Source organism: Pseudorasbora parva, chromosome 6 (assembly GCF_024679245.1).
Source record: "Pseudorasbora parva isolate DD20220531a chromosome 6, ASM2467924v1, whole genome shotgun sequence".
Lineage (NCBI taxonomy): Eukaryota > Metazoa > Chordata > Actinopteri > Cypriniformes > Gobionidae > Pseudorasbora > Pseudorasbora parva.
Window position 1 is genome coordinate 32,785,911 of NC_090177.1, and position 20,504 is coordinate 32,806,414.

Genomic DNA, 20,504 nt, shown 5'->3' on the forward strand with positions numbered 1-20,504 from the left:
AAAATACATCAAGGTTTATTAACCCTGCATATAGAAAATGAAGAACAAATAATGCACATCAGGAGAGTTTAAATCTTTTACAAATGTAATTAATTTATGAAGCCACTGTAAACATTATAATATTAGACTAATTGTTAAATTACAATGCTAGCTTACTTTGTTGTAAATGACAAAGCCTAACAGTGTCACTGCCAGGTACAGTTATATTTTACTACAGACATTGCATCCATTGTTTCCACCATGTTTCTCACTGACATGCCCCCAACTCGTACAGATTGGGGCTTAAAGAAAATCTTGAACTTCCCACTGGTATTGACGACTTCATGGTGGTGTTTAGGTGCATTCAACTTGTAAATATAATCTGTACGACATGACTTGAATGGTCATAAGTACAGGTTTCCAGCCTGAGCTACAGGGAGAAACCGTTTATCCAGTATAGCAAAACGGAGCAGAGTAAGTACTTTTAAGTTGTTAAGAATATCTGAAAAGTATGTTTGCAAAAAAGAACACTGAAGCTTAATATAATTTCTTTTGTTTAAAAAAATTACACGGAATTGAAAAGTAATAACACTAGAATACATGTTTACAAATGGTTTTGTGAATAAAAAAGTCAAGGTTTTTGGGGGTCCTTTCAGTATTGATTCGGAGAGGAGGGGGTCCTTTGTGTAAAAAAAAAAGAAAAAAAAAGGGAACCAATGATCTAGTTTGTTAGCATCATGGCTGTGATGGCCCTGACAGGTTGACTTAAATGTCTGACAGGTGAGATGGCACAAGGTAAAGCTGCTTTTGATATAACTTTTCAAACATGAATATAATATACATTTAATGAACTGCAACTGCCTACTAATACAAGTTTTCTTCCCACAGATTTCCACTGGCTGCTGATCCTTACTAAATGCTTTTTGAGTATTTTATGATTGTAAAAGAATGACTTGTAATTGAATACAAAAATACTGTAACCTATATGTGTCAGAAAACAGAATAGCAGGAATAGTGAGTAATAACAAATATGTTTATTTGGAAATAATAGCACATAGGGACACCAGTGAACTCCAGGAAAGCCTGGATGGCAACCGAGGAAGAATAGTGATGCTGGAAAGACAGATGACCTCCAGGAAAAATTAGTGTGGGTGATCGAGGCTAGCAACCTCATTCACAACACTTGCAAGAGGCCACTAGCATAAGCTACTCAACTTATCAATTACACAGGTAGGGTGCCCTTTTTGCCATTAAACTACTAAGTGGCCCTTTTTGGTTTCTTTTGTTTGTTTATTTTTCTTAATCTTCTATAAATCAATGCTTTTGGTCACACTTTACATTTTGTTTTGTCTTACAAATATTTAGCCAGTGAAAGGTATTAAAAAGAACTTGTTTTGTGACTAAATGTTCCTGTGGCAGGGGAGGCGTGGTTTTGCGGGATCGGCAGAGGGAGAGAGGAGGCGGAGCCGAGCGGGGCGTAAGTGGGTTAAGTGCAAATGACTAACACCTGTCTCTGATTGCAGTAGTTGGCGTGGAGAGACGGCTTATAAGCCACAGCAGAGAGAGACGAGGGAGAGAGAGTTTGGACTGGGACTCGGAGCGCAGCCTGTCTGGAGAGTGATAGCAGTGCAGAGTGTTGAAACCTGTGTGTGAAGTTTAATGAGTTGATGTGCCCTCGAGCACGTGTTTTGTTTGAAAGTAAAAGAGTAATAAAAGTGACGAGTCCCAGTAACGCCGACCCCGCCTTCTTCCTTACATCCTTGACCCGAACCACACTGGTGCCGAAACCCGGGAGGAAGAAGTGTGCACGCCGCCATGGAAACTCCATCCCGCCACCCACTTGCGGACCTAGTGCAATCGCTCGCGGGCCTCCACCAGGAGACTCATCAAGATCTGCGGGCCGTCAGGGAGGAGCAGCAAAAAAGATTTGAGGCGCTCCTCCAGGCCCAGCATGAGGACCGCGAGCTGTTCCGGAGCTGGATGGACCGGGAGGTTCAGGCCAGTCCCAAACCCACCAGCGACTCAGCCGCCACCATCGCGCTCTCGAAGATGGGACCGATGGACGACCCGGAGGCGTTCATCGACCTCTTCGAGAGGTCCGCCGCCGCTCGGGACTGGCCCAAGGAGGACTGGCCAATGCGGCTCCTGCCCCTGCTATCGGGAGAGGCGCAGGTAGCCGCCCACCAACTGCCAGTCAAGAACCTCCTGGTCTACGACGACCTCAAGCGCGCCATCCTGCAGCGGGTCGGCCGGACACCGGAACAGCACCGCCAGCGGTTCCGGACACTGGCGCTCGAAGAGTCCGGCCGGCCCTTCATCTTCGCGCACCAGCTCCGGGACTCGTGCCGCAAGTGGCTGATGGCCGGAGAATGCGACGCCGAGGGGATCATCGATCGCGTGGTGCTGGAGCAGTTCGTCGCGCGGCTTCCGAGGAAGACCGCGCAGTGGGTCCAGTGCCACCGCCCGGCGTCGCTGGACCAGGCCATCCAGTTGGCGGAAGACCAGATGGTGGCGTGCCACGGGGTCGGCGAGCCCTTGCCAGCGGCTTCTCTCTCTCTCTCTTCTCTCTCTCTCTCTCCTCCTAACCCCGCCCCGTCTCTCTCTAAACCTGTCCCCGCTCCCAGGTCCAGAGCTGGAGTGCCGCCCCGGCCGGCGCCGAGGTGGAGAACGGGGCCCGCGGCCGAGACAGCGGCGACTCCCCGGCCGGCGGCCCGGGGAGGAGGGAGCCTAGATCCCTTCCCGGGATCCTTATCTCCGTCCCTCTCTCCACGCCAAGGGCTGGACCCACTTCCAGCCACTAGGGCGGCGGGGAGGCCTGGGCCGGCTTGTTGGCGCTGTGGGGACCCGGGACACTTTATTGATCGGTGTCCGATGATGGATGTGGGGACGCTGGTCCGGGTCCCCGACGCGCCACAAGCCGCCCCCGATCAAGCTGGCCTGTACCAGATACCCGTGAGTATCAAGGGGGGTACCTATCAGGTTTTGGTGGATTCGGGGTGTAACCAAACCTCCATCCATCAAAGCCTGATTTCACCTAGGGCATTGGATAACAGCCGCATGGTTAAGGTGAGGTGTGTGCACGGGGAAGTGGTGGACTATCCGTTGGTGCCCGTGGATATCCAATTTAGGGGTCAAACGCATAGTGTTGAGGTTGCAGTTAACCCGCGCCTCCGGCATCCCATAATTCTGGGGACGAATTGGCCAGCGTTTAATAAATTATTAGGGCACTTATGTGTGGATGCCTCTTGGGGGAAGAACGGAGGTGGGAGGATAGCGGTTGCGCAGGCGGGCGAGGTGGATTCGGGACCGCCGGGGGCAGTTCCAGGGGAACCGAGCGCAATGGGTCCGCCCATCTTCTCAGAGCGCGATGACTTTCCCTTGGAACAGTCCCGGGACGAGACGCTCAAAAATGCCTTTGCTCAGGTCCGCTCCATCGACGGCCACCGCGTCCACCCTGAACAGCCGCTCTCCTATCCGTACTTCTCAGTAATAAATAACCGCTTGTATCGGGTGGTCCAAGACACCCAGTCAAAGCAAGATACAACGCAATTGTTAATACCAAAAAGCCGCCGGGAAATGCTTTTCCAGACGGCTCATTCTAATCCAATGGCGGGGCATTTAGGTCAAACGGCCACATTAAACCGTCTCATGGCCCGATTCTTTTGGCCGGGCATTCACGAGAATGTACGCCGGTGGTGTGCGTCTTGTCGGGAATGTCAGTTGGTGAACCCACCGGCCACCCCAAAAGCACCATTGTGCCCTCTCCCATTAATGCAGGCCCCCTTCGAAAGAATTGGTATGGACCTCATCGGGCCATTGGAACGGTCCGCACGGGGACATCGCTTTGCGTTGGTGCTCGTGGACTACGCAACGCGATATCCCGAAGCAGTTCCTCTCCGCACGATTTCGGCGAAAAGTGTGGCGAGCGCTCTGTTTTCATTAATCTCCCGGGTGGGAATCCCGAAAGAGATTCTCACCGATCAAGGCACGGCGTTTATGTCACGGACGATCCGCGAACTATACGAATTATTGGGCATTAAGGCGATCCGTACCAGCGTCTATCACCCACAGACAGATGGTCTGGTGGAACGTTTTAATCGCACGTTAAAAACCATGATTCGTAAGTTCGTTCACGAAGACGCCAAGAATTGGGATAAATGGCTTGAGCCTCTGTTGTTCGCTGTTCGCGAGGTCCCCCAAGCCTCCACGGGGTTTTCCCCCTTCGAGCTGCTCTATGGGCGCCAGCCGCGGGGGGTGCTGGACGTCCTTAGAGAGGCTTGGGAGGACGGGCCTTCAGCGAGTAAGAACGAAATTCAGTATGTCCTGGACCTAAGAGCAAAACTCCACACTTTGGGGCGGCTATCCATGGAGAATTTGCTCCAGGCTCAGGACAGACAGAAACAGCTCTACAACAGAGGTGCGAAGCTGCGACAATTTTTCACAGGGAGATAAAGTGCTTGTATTGCTGCCCACGTCCAGCTCGAAATTGCTCGCAAAGTGGCAAGGACCCTTTGTGGTCACGCGGCGAGTCGGAGAACTCAACTATGAGGTGAGCCGGTCAGATAGGGACGGGGCACGTCAAATCTACCACCTCAACCTCTTAAAAAAATGGTCAGAGGCGGAGTCAGTGATGCTAGCGACGGTAGTGGGCGGGGAGGAGGATCTCGGGCCGGAGGCGGTCCAAAAGCCTCATTCTCTCGCTCTGGCCTCGGGGGGGGATCACCTCTCACCCTCGCAGCTCACTGACGTGAAACAGCTACAGGCCGAGTTTGCCGACGTGTTCTCGCCCCTACCGGGGCGGACTGACCTCATCCAACACCACGTTGAGACGGAGCCGGGCGTGGTGGTTCGCAGTCGGCCATATAGACTACCGGAACATAAAAAGAAGGTAGTGCAGGACGAATTAGAGGCGATGCTGGACATGGGGGTAATAGAAGAATCTAACAGTGATTGGGCGAGCCCGATAGTTTTGGTGCCCAAAACGGACGGCTCCGTGCGATTCTGTGTAGATTATCGGAAAGTCAACGCGGTGTCAAAATTCGATGCGTATCCAATGCCAAGGGTGGACGAATTGCTTGATCGGCTAGGGACCGCTCGCTTTTCTTCGACGCTGGACTTAACGAAGGGATATTGGCAGATCCCCTTGTCTCCAATGTCTAAAGAAAAGACCGCTTTTACCACGCCGTTCGGATTGCACCAATTTGTCACGCTTCCGTTCGGGTTGTTCGGGGCCCCCGCAACCTTCCAGCGACTGATGGACAGGATTCTCCGGCCGCACGCTGCATATGCCGCTGCCTATCTAGATGACATTATCATCTACAGTACGGACTGGCAGCGCCATATGCAGCATCTGCGTGCTGTACTGAAGTCGCTGAGGAGGGCGGGGCTAACCGCCAACCCGAAGAAGTGTGCGATTGGGCGGGTAGAAGTAAAGTATCTGGGCTTCCACTTGGGTCATGGGCAGGTGCGTCCCCAAATTGATAAGACAGCGGCAGTTGCGACTTCTCCGAGACCCAAGACCAAAAAGGAGGTTAGACAGTTCCTGGGGCTAGCGGGATATTATAGACGGTTTTGTGCCTAATTATTCGGACCTCGCTAGCCCGCTGACTGATCTAACTAAAAAAGAGGTACCAGATACGGTTCAGTGGACGGAGCGGTGCCAGCAGGCTTTTACCAAGATAAAGGCTGCTCTGTGTGGTGGTCCGCTCTTACAGGCTCCTAATTTTTCTCTCCCTTTTATTCTGCAGACCGACGCGTCGGACAGGGGGTTGGGCGCCGTCCTGTCCCAGGAGGTGGAGGGTGAGGAACGGCCGGTGCTGTACATCAGCCGTAAGCTCTCTAAGAGGGAGGCGGTGTACAGCACCATAGAGAAAGAATGTTTAGCCATCAGGTGGGCCGTCCTCACCCTTCGCTACTACCTCCTGGGGCGGGAGTTCACCCTCTGTTCGGACCACGCCCCTCTGCAGTGGCTCCACCGCATGAAGGATACCAACGCGCGGATCACCCGGTGGTATCTAGCTTTACAGCCATTTAAATTCAAGGTGGTCCACAGGCCGGGTGCTCAGATGGCTGTGGCTGACTTCCTCTCCCGGAGGGGGGGGGGGGGGGGGGGGGGGGGGGGAGGCTGCAGGCCGGATGGCTCCCCGGCCTGAGTCGGGCGGTGGGGGTATGTGGCAGGGGAGGCGTGGTTTTGCGGGATCGGCAGAGGGAGAGAGGAGGCGGAGCCGAGCGGGGCGTAAGTGGGTTAAGTGCAAATGACTAACACCTGTCTCTGATTGCAGTAGTTGGCGTGGAGAGACGGCTTATAAGCCACAGCAGAGAGAGACGAGGGAGAGAGAGTTTGGACTGGGACTCGGAGCGCAGCCTGTCTGGAGAGTGATAGCAGTGCAGAGTGTTGAAACCTGTGTGTGAAGTTTAATGAGTTGATGTGCCCTCGAGCACGTGTTTTGTTTGAAAGTAAAAGAGTAATAAAAGTGACGAGTCCCAGTAACGCCGACCCCGCCTTCTTCCTTACATCCTTGACCCGAACCACAGTTCCTTTATCTGTCACGTCACAACATAAGAAAACTAAGGTGAAGACTCAGATGCGCAAACATGTGATTTATTATGAAAATAAACAAATACAAAACAAAAACCCACGAGGGGGAAAAACACATATTCAGAACTGTAACATAACTCAAAAACATACCAACAGAGAAATCACAGGGAAACGGAAGACGCAGACATAACAAGGATCCAACACAGACTGACAAAAACAAGGAGCTTATAAAGGGAAGAAATCAAGAGGGAACAGGTGGGAGAAATCAAACACTAATCAGATAACAAGGGGGGAGGGATAAGACAATTACATGAGCACATGCTCAGAATAACAAACCCCACATGTGCACACAAGGCAGGACAGGCATATGACACTACCCCCTCCTTAAGGAGTGGCTACTAGACGCTCCACTAAGGATGGGAGGGACAGACCAGGACGGGGGGGGACAGACCAGGGCGGGACGGGGTGGACAGACAAGGAAGCAACAGAAGGGAGGGGTCAACATGGGGAAAATGGGGAAAACAAAAAATTCAGGAGGCCATGGTGGCCCACAAGGTACAAGTGGCCAGTGCTGCCCACTGCGTCCAGGCAGAGCAGGGCGCCTCAGTGGCGCAGGCAGAGCCGGGCACCAGGGCGGTGCAGGCAGAGCAGTGCGCCGGGTTGGCGCGGTCAGAGCAGGGTGCCGGGTCGGCGTGAGCAGAGCAGTATCCACCAAAACACCGGAACACGATCCACCAGCACTGGGACCACCGACACAGGGATCACCAGAACTGGGACCACCAGAACACAATCCACCGGCAACGGAACCACCAGAACACGATCCACTGGCACACAATCCACCGGCACTGGGACCACCTGTGCAGGGTCCACCGGCACTGGGACCACCGGAACACGACCCACTGGAACACGACCCACTGGCACTGGGACCACCGGAACACGATCCACCCGGGATTGGGTCCACCGAAACTGGAACCATCGGCACGGTCACAGGTGGAGCCTTTCTTCTCCTTCTCCGTTTCGCGACTACGGGAACGGAGTCCATCGGAAATAGGACCACTGGAACTGAATCCACCGGAACTGTGTCCCCAGCCTCTCGCTCCAGCAGGCGAGCAAGACCCTCCACCATCAAGTCGAAGGAGACGTTGTCATACGCCCTCCTAAGCAGCCAGTCCATCGGTTCGTTGAGCGCATAGAAAGTCCTTTAAAGCATCTTCATTCAGTCTCAGTCCTGACAGTCCAGATCAGACGATTACATGAGCACATGCTCAGAATATCAAAACCCACATGTGCACACAAGACAGGACAGGCATGTGACACTATCGTTGAGTGAATGAACACTGCAGCAGGGGTAAGGGTAAATAAATGTTATCTTGTTTGAATAAGTACAGTGTTTTCTTTATGCAAGAAACGCACATATTTTATGTATTTGAGGTCCGAGACATGGGACCGGAGAAAGAAGTCTAGTATTTGCCATCTAGTCAAAGCCAATAGCCTGCATTTACATTAAAGGGTTAGTTCACCCAAAAATGAAATTGATGTCATTAATGACTCGTTCATTAATGTCCCTAATGTCGTTCCACACCCGTAAGACCTCTGTTCATCTTCAGAACACAGTTTAAGATATTTTATATTTTAGTTCCAGAGCATATGCAGTCAATGCACACTTTACTGTCCATGTCCAAAGGGAATAAAAACATAATCAAAGTAGTCCATGGCTGCGTTCAGAACCACATACTTCCCTACTATATAGTATGGAAAAAGTAGTAGGTGAGTGAAAAGTATGTCAGAATCCTTAGTATTCATGAAAGAGTAGGCGAGAACTACCAGATGTTTGGACTATGTCTTGCGAGATTCGGACGTGCGTGTACTTAAGTTGCGTCCGAATATGCCTACTAACCTACAATATAGTAGGAGAAAACAGTATGTGAAAGGAGTAGTATGTTCGAAACCTCAGTAATCATAAAAGAGTAGGCGAGAAATCCCCGGATGGTCTACTGTGTTCCGCCCAGATTGTGAAGCACTCATCGTCGGATTCTTTTCTATCCCTGCCTTCCCATAAGGCCACAGGAAAGGATACGTCAGGCGGAGGAAAGTGATGCGGGTGTTTTTAAACGTGAGTATTACAAACCAACAATTCCCTTCTGTTCAAATCACATTTGTTGAGCTTCTGTAGAGTAAACTTTTGAATTGTCGAAGGTGTAAAGTTGTGTAAATAGTTGTGATTGTGCAGTTAAAACACGTTTATGCATAGCTAACAGGGGATCGAGCTCCAGTAACATACGTCTCCAAAGTGGATTTACATAAACCATACATGTTAGATAAAGATACTTACTTAATGTTTATTTAACATCTGAATTTTCGATAAGTATTGCAGATGAGCACATCACAACATGAAATAGACATACATCTGAATAGATCCGAATGATGTGTGTGTGCTATAACGTAGAGTTGAATGTCAGCAATGTAAATAAACGTGTGTGTGTGTGTGTGTGTGTGTGTGTGTGTGTGTGTGTGTGCGTGTGTGTGTGTGTGTGTGTGTGTGTGTGGTGTGTGTGTGTGTGTGTGTGTGTGTGTGTGTGTGCGCGCGCGCGCGCGCGTGTGTGTGTGTTTATCTGGTGGAGAGTGGCTGATAAAGGAATGCTGTCATCCGAGGCATCGAGTCAGTATACTACAGAAATTAATAAAACATCTATTTAAATCTTAAGTTGTATTTTATTTCAAACAGTTATTTCAGCACTTTTCTGATTATCAGAGTATTTGCTGCAGAGCTTTTGTGGTGGAGCAGGGCCTGCAAGACAGGGATTGTGGCATGTGTGAGGACAACCTGAAATAAAAATATAAAGTAAAATCATTTAGTTACTTCTAATAAAGAAATCAAGTGACATTGTGCTGTTAAAATGAGTTATTTTGTATTATGTTTGTGCATTTGTGTAGGATCTTAGATGTCGGCAGATGGGTGTGAGCACTGAGGATCCTGGACCCTTCATCACTTCACCTGCCCTTAGTGCCTAATCTAAGCCAGATGTTGCTGTGGTCTCTTCATCCTTAGTAAACCAGAGCCAGTGAGACTTCCAGAAAAAGACAAAAAAAAGTGACTTATAGTGCACTTATTACAGGGATGATCCCCCTGGAGCTAAGAGCCTTGCTCAAGGACAGACTGGTGGTGACGGCTACGGAGATCAAACCGGAAACCTTCTGCTTATCAGTTCAGTGCTTTGGCCCACTACACTACAAAAGTCAAACGCTATGAGGGACATGATGGACGGCTAGGACAGGCGAAGGTGTTCATGGTGGTCAACTGCTTCATCAATATAAAGCTGCAGAACTCGCACAGCTGTGTTGAGACGGCAGCAGATGTGGCATTCACCCACTGTAAATGTGTAATCGTTAGAACATACATTTGAATAAATGTATCTGAGACACAGGGAAACCGCAGAGTTTGGGCTGTGGAGTTACTGATGCTATGAGCCTGTCACTCATATCTGTTCTTTTATTGTTTTATAATTACATGGTTGTATATTTAACAATGAACTATCATAATGATAAAACAAATATGGGTTTGTGTACATTATATACACAGAAAATCTCTTTTAATAAATCATCATAATGCAATAAAAAAAAATGTGTTGTTGTTGTAGTTGTTGTTATTTCATAAGCCTGGGATGAAACAGGAGTTAAATTTAACAAGAAAAAGGGAAATATAAAGGGGATTTAGCCCAAATTTACTTGTGGATGACATTTTTTTACATATAAAATAAAAAAATGAACAACATATTTTGACTGCATATGCTCTGGGACTAAAATATAAAATATCTTAAACTGTGTTCTGATGATAAACAGAGGTTGTACAGGTGTGGAACAACATTAGGGTGAGTCGTTAATGACATCAATTTCATTTTTGGGTGATCTAACCCTTTAAGTGCAAATAGCCCAATAATAGTTTCAACTTCTCTAGTAAACCCTGGTTGGGCCAGCCAAATCAACAGAAGACAAATTATTTACAGTGGCAATAGCATTTAATTTCCCCTTCACATGGTATATCGGAAATGTAAAAAAAATCAAAAATAAAGAGTGTAAAGTGTGTATAATAATAAAGTGTTTATCGGTTAGATGACCAGACATGCAGTTGCCCTTGGGGTGCCCTTTTTAAGTTTCAGTGCATGCCCCTTAAAGGTCTGTGCACGGCCTTCAATGAGAGGCTCAATGGGACAGATATAATGGTAGTGACCATGAAAAGTACATGGATAACGAAAAGTTTTAACAAAACTACTGTCAGGGAACAACAATATTTTAGGACCCAAGACCACATGTGAAGAATGAAGAGTAGTCAGGAGTGTGATTAATTATTTTATTTTTTATTTTTTTAACTGAAGAATGGTTTGAAGTTTCATCAGCAGAAGTCTCTCAAGGAGATTGTAGGCCACGCGCTCTCTCCATTTTCATACAAACAATTTCTCAACACAATTTTACTCTTTTCAAGGTTTAGCTACGTCATTGCTTCAGGTTGAATGATTCTGATTGGCTAAGAGAAAATAGATAGTCATAGTACATTTCCAAACATTGTCAGTTAATCAGATGCACGTGTCCATAGATCACTTGTTGAGGCTTTCACTCCGGAATTAGGCACGTAGTGACCTTCCAGGTCGGGAAGAGGCACCAGCTTGTCCGGAACAACACTTTCACTTGGATGTCCATTGTACTCCTCTAATACAGATCTGCAATACTGAACACTAGCACACATACACAGCTTCTTCAAGGTTGGAGTAGAAACTTTGAGTAGAAACCAGAAACTTTCCCAAAACATACTGATAACATTTTCTTTCTCTCAGTAAGAGGGGACCCACGTTATATTATTAGGTGGCCTTAACTAATACGTACTGACATTTTAATTAATCAATTGATACAATGCACTTATTGTGTACATACATGTGTTTTTACATTGTACTTGTATTTTTTTTATTATCTGCATGTAATTACATCTGTAATCTGCATTTATAATTAATGTTGACACTTCCCTTACACCTAACCCTACCCTTAAACTTACCTATACTACCACACTTGTCCCTAACTTTACTCGTATCCTACCTCAATATCAGCAAACGTAAAAAATAAAGAATAAAATTTGAGTAGTATAGTTAAAGGTGCACTATGTAGTATTTTTGCAGTAAACTATCCAAAAACCACTAGGCCAGTGTTATATATTTTGTTCAGTTGAGTAATTACAATATCCCAAATGTTTGCAACTATTTGTAAATTGTGAGAAAATTGCTGTTTTAAAGAAGGACACAGGACGTTTCAGCGTAGCGTTTGAGGGAGTCTCCTGTCAATTGAGTCATATCTGCATTACGCATTACCCTCGGTTTAAGGTTTTATTTAGCAGAAGCGCTTTTCTCTTAGCAGTGTGAACAGTGTCACAGCAGACGCAGAGTGAATGCACAGAGTAACGTCATAGCATAATTTTAAACACACTTAAATGTATCGAATATGATAAACAGAGCTGCATTACCTTATACTCATTGCATTACCTTATACTCATGACTGGAAATAGTGCGGGCGCCCAGCAACTGTGTCACGTCCCGTCATAATAAAAGTCCCGGTGCTCGTGAGCCGTGTGTTTGTATAACAATTGCTCCAGCAGCCGTGCTCAGCTCCACAACACTCATGCTTCATACTACAGTTACGTTAATAACCGCATCCATGAACATGATTTCTGCCCGAGTCCTATATTCCACCGGCTGTGAGGTGAAGACCACATGTCCCAACATACTGCACTCAAACTCTGAGTCATCAAACTACACCTTTGTTTTGAATAGGTGCCCTCTAGCAGACTGAAAGGCGCATAGTGCACCTTTAAGATGTGCAGTAAGAGAGTGGGGACCAACTTAAAGGGATAGTTCATCCAAAAATGAAAATTCTGTCATCATATACTCTCCATTAAGTTGTTCCAAACCTTTAAAATATATTTGTTCTGCTGAACACAAATGAAGATATTTGCAAGAATGTTTGTATACGTATAAACAGATTTTGGTTCCCATTGACTACCATAGTAGAAGGAGAAGAAGAAGTTTTATGTATATAGTGCCTTTCTGTAGCTCAAGGTCGCTTTACATTTCACAAATACAGTACATTCAGACACTTACATATACAGCTCGCTCTCTCTCTCTCTCTCTCTCTCTCTCTCTCTCTCACTCTCTCTCTCTCTCTCTCTCTCTCACTCTCTCTCTCTCTCTCGCTCTCTCTCTCTCTCTCTCTCTCTCTCTCTCTCTCTCTCTCTATATATATATATATATATATATATATATATATATATATATATATACACACACATCACATAATACATATAATTGCATTATCCGAAATACTTGTTAAATAGATGTTTTTAACTGGCACTTAAATGCACCCACAGAGGAGATGTTTCGTAGTGTAAGAGGCAGCGAATTCGATAATTGAGGAGCATTTATACTAAATGACCTTCCACCAACAGTAGACAGACAGAAACGAGGGATGGACAACAAACCAAGTTCATCTGATCTAAGGGACCGGACAGGGCGGTAAGGGGAGAATAGGTCAGACAGATATTGGGGAGCAAGACCATTTGATGCTTTGAACGTTAGAAGCAATGCCTTAAAATGTATACGTGATGCTACAGGTAGCCAGTGAAGGTCATGAAGCAGAGGAGTAGTGTGAGCAGAGCACCTAGTGGAGGTGGGAACTCTTGCTGCTGAGTTTTGAGCATACTGTAATCTTGAGATAAGTTTTTTGGAAGACCAATAAATAAGGCATTACAATAGTCCAGACGTGAAGTGATTAATGCGTGAATTAAGGTTTCAGTATCAGCTATGGTGAGAGAAGATCGGAGACGAGCAATATTACAAAGATGGAAAAAAGTTTTTAACAAGAGAAGATATGTGAGGGCCAAAGATAGATTTGAATCATTTGAAAACAGCAATTTTCTCACAATTTACAAATAGTTGCAAACATTTGGGATATTGTAATTACTCAACTGAACAAAATATATAACACTGGCCTAGTGGTTTTTGGATAGTTTACTGCAAAAATACTACATAGTGCACCTTTAACTATACTACTCAATACAGCAGATTTCTGAAGGACAGTTAGATAGTAGGCATTTTGACAAGGTAGAAGCCCTTCAGAGAAAGAAGATGGATTTACAGAATTGATTTTACGATAAGACAGCATTTTCTTCTGAGGCTGTATAGATATTGGAAAACTACAACTAAAGTTTATGATTTTATGATCTGAAAAAGCAAAATCAGAACCACTATCAAGAATATTATTTAAATCAGATGCACATATGAGATCCAGTATATGGCCCCTGGAGTGAGTAGCAAAAGTTACATGTTGGGTTAGTTTGAAGCAGTCCAGGACAGACGTCAATTCATTGCATTTGTCACCGGTCGGAGCGGACCACCTCCAGTGCGGGTCTCGCTCCTCCCTAAGTTTCCACCCCGAGGAGGTCCCAGAAACACCCCAATGACCAGACAGACGAGGACAGGTAGGTTAAAACAATGTTTATTGATTTAAAAGGTTATAGGAAAGGGGAGAAAGGGATACTAAAAAAAAGGGGAACCAGCCCTCTGGGACTGGGGCCTTGGGATCTGAGTCGCTTCTGACTCTCAACGGATCTTCCCAGCGCTCTCTCTTCCTCGTACGAGCCTAGGCTTACAGGTGAGTATACAGGCGGTACACTGGGCTCTTAGCTCTGGACGTACAGGTGAGTATACAGGCGGTACACTGGGCTCTTAGCTTTGGGCGTACAGGTGAGTATACAGGCGGTACACTGGGCTCTTAGCTTTGGACGTACAGGTGAGTATACAGGCGGTACACTGGGCTCTTAGCTTTACTCACAGCTCCGTAGGTAGACAGACGTCGGCTTTAGCGCTTCAAGTCTCCGGTGGCGGAGAGGGCGTATTTACACACAGCGGACTTCCAGCCTTCCTCACTAGGACAGACTTCTAAGGAACACGTTAACGTTGACTTCCCACACATAGTCGAACAGTCCCACGATGACGCAGAGCCCTTGGCTCAGTCCTGAAAGCACTCCACAGACATAGGATCATACAGAAACAGTACACTGGGCTCTTAGCTTTGGGCGTACAGGTGAGTATACAGACGGTACACTGGGCTCTTAGCTTTGGACGTGCAGGTGAGTATACAGGACAGTACACTGGGCTCTTAGCTTTGGACGTACAGGCGAGGATACAGACGGTACACTGGGCTCTTAGCTTTGGACGTACAGGTGAGTATACAGGCGAGTGCGTATTTACACACAGCGGACTTCCAGCCTTCCTCACTAGGACAGACTTCTAAGGAACACGTTAACGTTGACTTCCCAGATTTGCAACAGATTTCCGGCAACATGACGCTCCCAGCACTGGCCCTTGGGACAGAAACCAGGGTTTCTTCCATATAACTAGGGAACAAAGGCATCTGCGCGTTACCCTGATCATACGGAATGGATTCCCCTCAGGGAAAACCCTCTGATATTCAGCCACCACTATAGGGGTCTTGTGTGCAACAGACCAAAGGTTTTACTTTGGATGCTGCTGCCATGAGCCCCAGCAGTCTCTGTCCCCTGTCTCTTCTGACAGATCTAGCTGATACCCTCACGACCTGCCTCGCCGCGCTGCCTCAACAGACGAGGTACAGAACCACGGGGCTCGCGAGCCTGCCAATCTCACAAAATACTCTTTGTTTTTTGGACAAACAACACGAAATAGACAAACAATTCATACATAGAGTGCCTCGCTGAAGAGCGAAAAAGCTATCTGTGTTATGTGCCGTCTCTTTGTACCTTCCGGGTATGCCGTCACACATTACGTCATGACGCAGCACTAATGAAGATTGGACAGATTTTATTCATGCTTCAGAGACCCGATACTAGGGGCATTCCCCGAAGTTTCGTAGACACAGTTTGAGTTCCTTCAAAAGGGAATTGAGATGCCATGTCATCCGGACTAAAGAGGACAAGGACAACCCAAGTTGTTATCAGCGCTCAGTTCAGAAGCCTGCATCTCTGATGGTATGGGGTTGCATGAGTGCGTGTGGCATGGGCAGCTTACACGTCTGGAAAGGCACCATCAATGCTGAAAGATATATCCAAGTTCTAGAACAAAATATGCTCCCATCCAGATGTCGTCTCTTTCAGGGAAGACCTTGTATTTTCCAACATGACAATGCCAGACCAAATACTGCATCAATTACAACATCATGGCTGCGTAGAAGGATCTGGGTACTGAAATGGCCAGCCTGCAGTCCAGAACTTTCACTCATAGAAAATATTTGGCGCATCATAAAGAGAAAGATGCAACAAAGAAGTTGAGCAAGTAGAAGCCCGTATTAGACAAGAATGGGACAACATTCCTATTCCTAAACTTGGGAAACTTGTCTTCTCGGATCCCAGACGTTTGAAGACTGTTATAAAAAAAAGGGGATGCCATACAGTGGTAAACATTTTTTTAAACGTGTTGATGCCATGAAATTTATAATCAACTTATATTTCACTTAAAATGATACATGTTGTTAGTTTAAGCATTTGATATGCCATCTATGTTATATTCTGAATAAAATGCTTAATTGCATTCTGTTCTCTGTGTCCCAACATTTTTGGAATTGGGTTTGTACTTCTTTGCAGAATCAATATATGAATCTAGAAATATAGAATATAAAATAATTAGAATTAGAATATAAAAATATATAATAAAAAGTGCAATAACATGCATTAAATACATAATAATAAAAGGCTTATCATTTTCAATAATAAAAGGTATATCAAATTATTGCACTTTTTAAGTAACAGCATATACACAATTTATTGTACATTATAAATACTGTTATTTCAATTTCCCAGTTCAGTTCACATGAGACTCACTGCAGGGGATTCAGTGAGATTTTGTGGTTAAGAGGTTATTTTGAGTTCAGGAATATGATAGCTTGTGGGAAAAAGCTATTGCCGAACCTGGCTGTTTTGCCCCGAATGCTGCGAAACCTCTTACCATAGGGCAGGAGAGAAAACTGTCCGTGATGAGGATGGGTGGGGTCTTTTATAATGTTTTGGTCCCGGGTCAAACAGGATTTGTGTGTTAGATCCTCGATGGAAGGCAGTGAAGAGCCAATGATCTTTTCCGCTGTCCTCACCATTTTCCATAAAGACTTCCAGTCTGAGACTTTGAAGTCTCCAAACCAGACAGAGATGCAGCTGGCCAATATACTCTCTATACTACATACAGTGGTGGTAAAAATTGACCAAAAAAGACAATTTCATGTTCATTGTCACCTAAGTGTGCTAAAAAAAATTTTTTTTATTATTGGTAATATACACTTCACCTAAAGAATTATAGGAACAGCTGTTCAATTTCTCATTAATGCAATTATCTAATCAACAAATCACATGGCAGTTGCTTCAATGCATTTAGGAGTGTGTACCTGGTCAAGACCATCTCCTGAACTCCAAACTGAACGTCAGAATGGGAATGAAAGGTGATTTAAGCCATTTTGATCATGGCATGTTTGTTGGTGCCAGACGGGCCGGTCTGAGTATTTCATGATTGTGGCGGAGGGGGCGTGGTTCTGCGAGGTCTGAAGCGGGAGAGAGAGAGCAGAGCAGAGCGGCCGGTAAATAGGTCACGCACTCATTACAAATGAGAAACACCTGTTTCTGATTGCAGTGATTGGCGTGGAGAGAGCGCATTTAAGCCGCGGCCGGGAGAGAGTAGAGAGAGAGAGTTGAACTGGGACTTCGCGTGCGCTTACTGGAGAAACTGAGTGATATACAGAGACTGAACGTGCAATGGAGCGATCCATATCATGGAGAACCTGAGATACCACACTGAACGTGAACGTTTGTTGATTATTTGTTTTGAAAGACTGAATAAAGAAAGCGAGTCCCAGTCAAAGCCGACCCCTGTCTTCTACCTTCCACCCTGGACGAGTTCGGCCGGCCCTTCGTGTTTGCGCACCAGCTCCGGGACTTGTGCCGCAAGTGGCTGATGGCCGACGGGAGTGGCGTCGAGGGAATCATCGACCATGTGGCACTGGAGCAGTTTGTCGCCGGCCTACCGCGAAAGACTCCACAGTAGGTCCAGTGCCACTGCCCAACGTCACTAGACCAGGCTATCCAATTGGCGGAGGACGAGATGGTGGCGTGCCGTGGGGTCGGCGAGCCCTTACCAGCGGCTTCTCTCTCACTCTCTCTCTCTTCTTCTTCCCCCTCCCCTTCTCTCTCTAAACCTGTCCCTCTCCCCAGGTCCAGAGGTGGTTTACTTCCCCGGCCGGCACCAAGGTTGAGAGGGGGTGGTTCGGGCGAACCATCTCCCACATTCCAGCCGGCCCAGAGGGGAGGGGGAGGAGCCCAGAACTCTGGTCAGCTGGCTTCCCGGACTGCCGTCTCTCCACGCCAATTCACGGGCCTACTGCCAGCCACTAGGGTCGCGGGAAAACCTGGGCCGGCGTGCTGCGTTGCGGGGACCCAGGACACTTTCTCGAACAGTGTCCAGTGATGGAGGTGGGGACACTGGTCAGGGTCCCCGACACGCCACACGCCGCCCCCGATCAAGCTGGCTTGTACCAAATACCCGCGAGTATTAAGGGGGGTACTTATCAGGCTTTGGTGGATTCAGGTTGCAACCAGACCTCCATCCACCAAAGTCTGATTCAGCCCGAGGCGTGGGGTAATAGCCATGTGGTTAAGGTACGGTGTGTACACAGGGAGGTGATGGAATATCCCTTAGTGCCCGTGGATATTCAATTCCGGGGTCAAAAGCATAGGGTGGAGGTAGCAGTTAACTAGCACCTCCGGTATCTGCTAATCCTGGGTACCAATTGGCCAAATTGTAATAAATTATTGAGGCATTTATGTGCGGATGCCTCTTGGGGAGGAAAAGAAGAGCGGGAAGGTGGCTGTCGCTCAGGCAGGGGAGGTGGAGCCGAGACCGCTGGACGCTGTTCCGGGGGAACAGAGCGCTCTGGAAAATCCTATTTTTTCAGAGCGCGATGACTGCCCCTTGGAACATTTCCAGGATGAGACGCTCAAACACGCGTTTAATCAGGTCTGTTCCATCGACGGCCACTTCCTTCATCCTGAACGGCCGCTCACCTATCCCTATTTTGCTCTAATAAAAGACAGGTTGTATCAGGTACCCAAGACGCCCAAACCAAACATATATAGTGCCGAAAAGCCGTCGGGAAATGCTTTTCCAGACGGCTCATTTTAATCCAATGGCAATGGATTGGCGTTGGAGAGAGCGCATTTAAGCCGCGGCCGGGAGAGAGTAGAGAGAGAGAGTTGGACTGGGACTTCGCGTGCGCTTACTGGAGAAACTGAGTGATATACAGAGACTGAACGTGCAACGGAGCGATCCATATCGTGGAGAACCTGAGATACCACACCGAACGTGTGTTGATTATTTGTTTTGAAAGACTGAATAAAGAAAGCGAGTCCCAGTCAAAGCCGACCCCTGTCTTCTTCCTTCCACATATACAAGAACCTCATCACAATGATCTACTCAGTTACTGGGATTTTCACGCACAACCATTTCTAGGGTTTACAAAGAATGGTGTGAAAAGGGAAAAACATCCAGTATGCAGCAGTCCTGTGGGCGAAAATGCCTTGATGCTAGAGGTCAGAGGAAAATGGGCTGACTGATTCAAGCTGATAGAAGAGAAACTATGACTGAAATAACCACTCATTACAACCGAGGTATGCAGCGAAGCATTTGTGAAGCTACAACACACACCAAAATTTTCTGTACCAAAATGGCCCCCACAGTCACCAGATTTCAACCCAATAGAGCATCTTTGGGATGTGGTGGAATTGAAGCTTCGTGCCCTGGAAGTGCATCCCACAAATCTACATTAACTTTAAAATGCTATCCTATCAACATGGGCCAACATTTCTAAAGAAATGCTTTCAGCACCTTGCTGAATCAATGCCATGTAGAATTATGGCAGTTATGAAGGCAAAAGGGGGTCAAACACAGTATTAGTATGGTGTTCCTAATAATCCTTTAGGTGAGTGTACTTTAGGTGAGTGGGATATCCACTTGTTATACTCATAAAAAATTCTAGGGGTGCTAATAATTGTGGCCAATGTGCTTTGGAGAAAAGCATCTATTTCATAATGTGATTTACTCACCATTTTCAAATCTGTTAAATTTTTGTAATTAAAAATAATAATAAAAGATCAAAAGGATAAACAATTCAGATGTATTATTTGCAGCCATATGATCATATTTACCTGGGGAGCCAACAATTTTGACCACCACTGTATGTAGAAAGTGCTGAGGAGGATGGGAGGTGGGAAGTGGAAGATGGGCTGTTTTCATTCAGTGCAGAAAGTAAAGGCTTTCTGCGCTCTCTTCACAAGTGAAGTGGTGTTGAATGTCCATGTTAGAGTGTCCATGAGCTGCACCTGTTAGTTTCCCAGCAGAACATTGTCCAAAGCATCACACTGCCTCCACCGGCTTGCCTTCTTCCCATAGCGCAACCTGGTGCCATGTGTTCCCCAGGAGCGACAAATTGTAATGCACTGTGTATTCTGCACACAACAATCTGTGATGTGCTAAATATTCTGATACCTTTCTATCAGAACCAGCATTTACTTCTTGAGCAATTTAAGCTACAGTAGCTTGTCTGTTTGATCTATTTCGCTCCTCACGTGCATCAATGATCCTTTGACCCAGGGCTGGACTGGTAATCTGGCATACCGGGCATTTGCCCGGTGGGCCGACGCACTTTGGGGCCGGTAGTGTTTAAAAAATTGTACCACTGACAACATGCAGGTTTGTCTTCTGAATTGACAAGCCGAAGCGAGAGAGACCTCCCCTCCATATTAGGCGCTTTTTTCTATTTATTTATTTATTTATTTATTTATTTATTTATTTATTTATTTATTTATTATTTGAGCGCATGGAAGTGCAAAGGTGAATATCCGCAGATTCCGCACAGCGCAGCCGCTGACGAACGTACT

General features: G+C 46.6%; 1 protein-coding gene across 1 annotated transcript; it reads left to right on the forward strand.

Annotated features, from left to right (window-relative positions):
* Positions 1–1,403: 1,403 nt before the first annotated feature.
* On the forward strand, positions 1,404–6,131 carry LOC137079516 (uncharacterized). The gene is made up of 2 exons (XM_067447468.1): positions 1,404–2,931; positions 5,727–6,131. The coding sequence occupies exons 1-2, from the start codon at positions 1,795–1,797 to the stop codon at positions 6,129–6,131; spliced, it is 1,542 nt and encodes a 513-aa protein (XP_067303569.1). The 5' UTR covers positions 1,404–1,794.
* Positions 6,132–20,504: the final 14,373 nt, after the last annotated feature.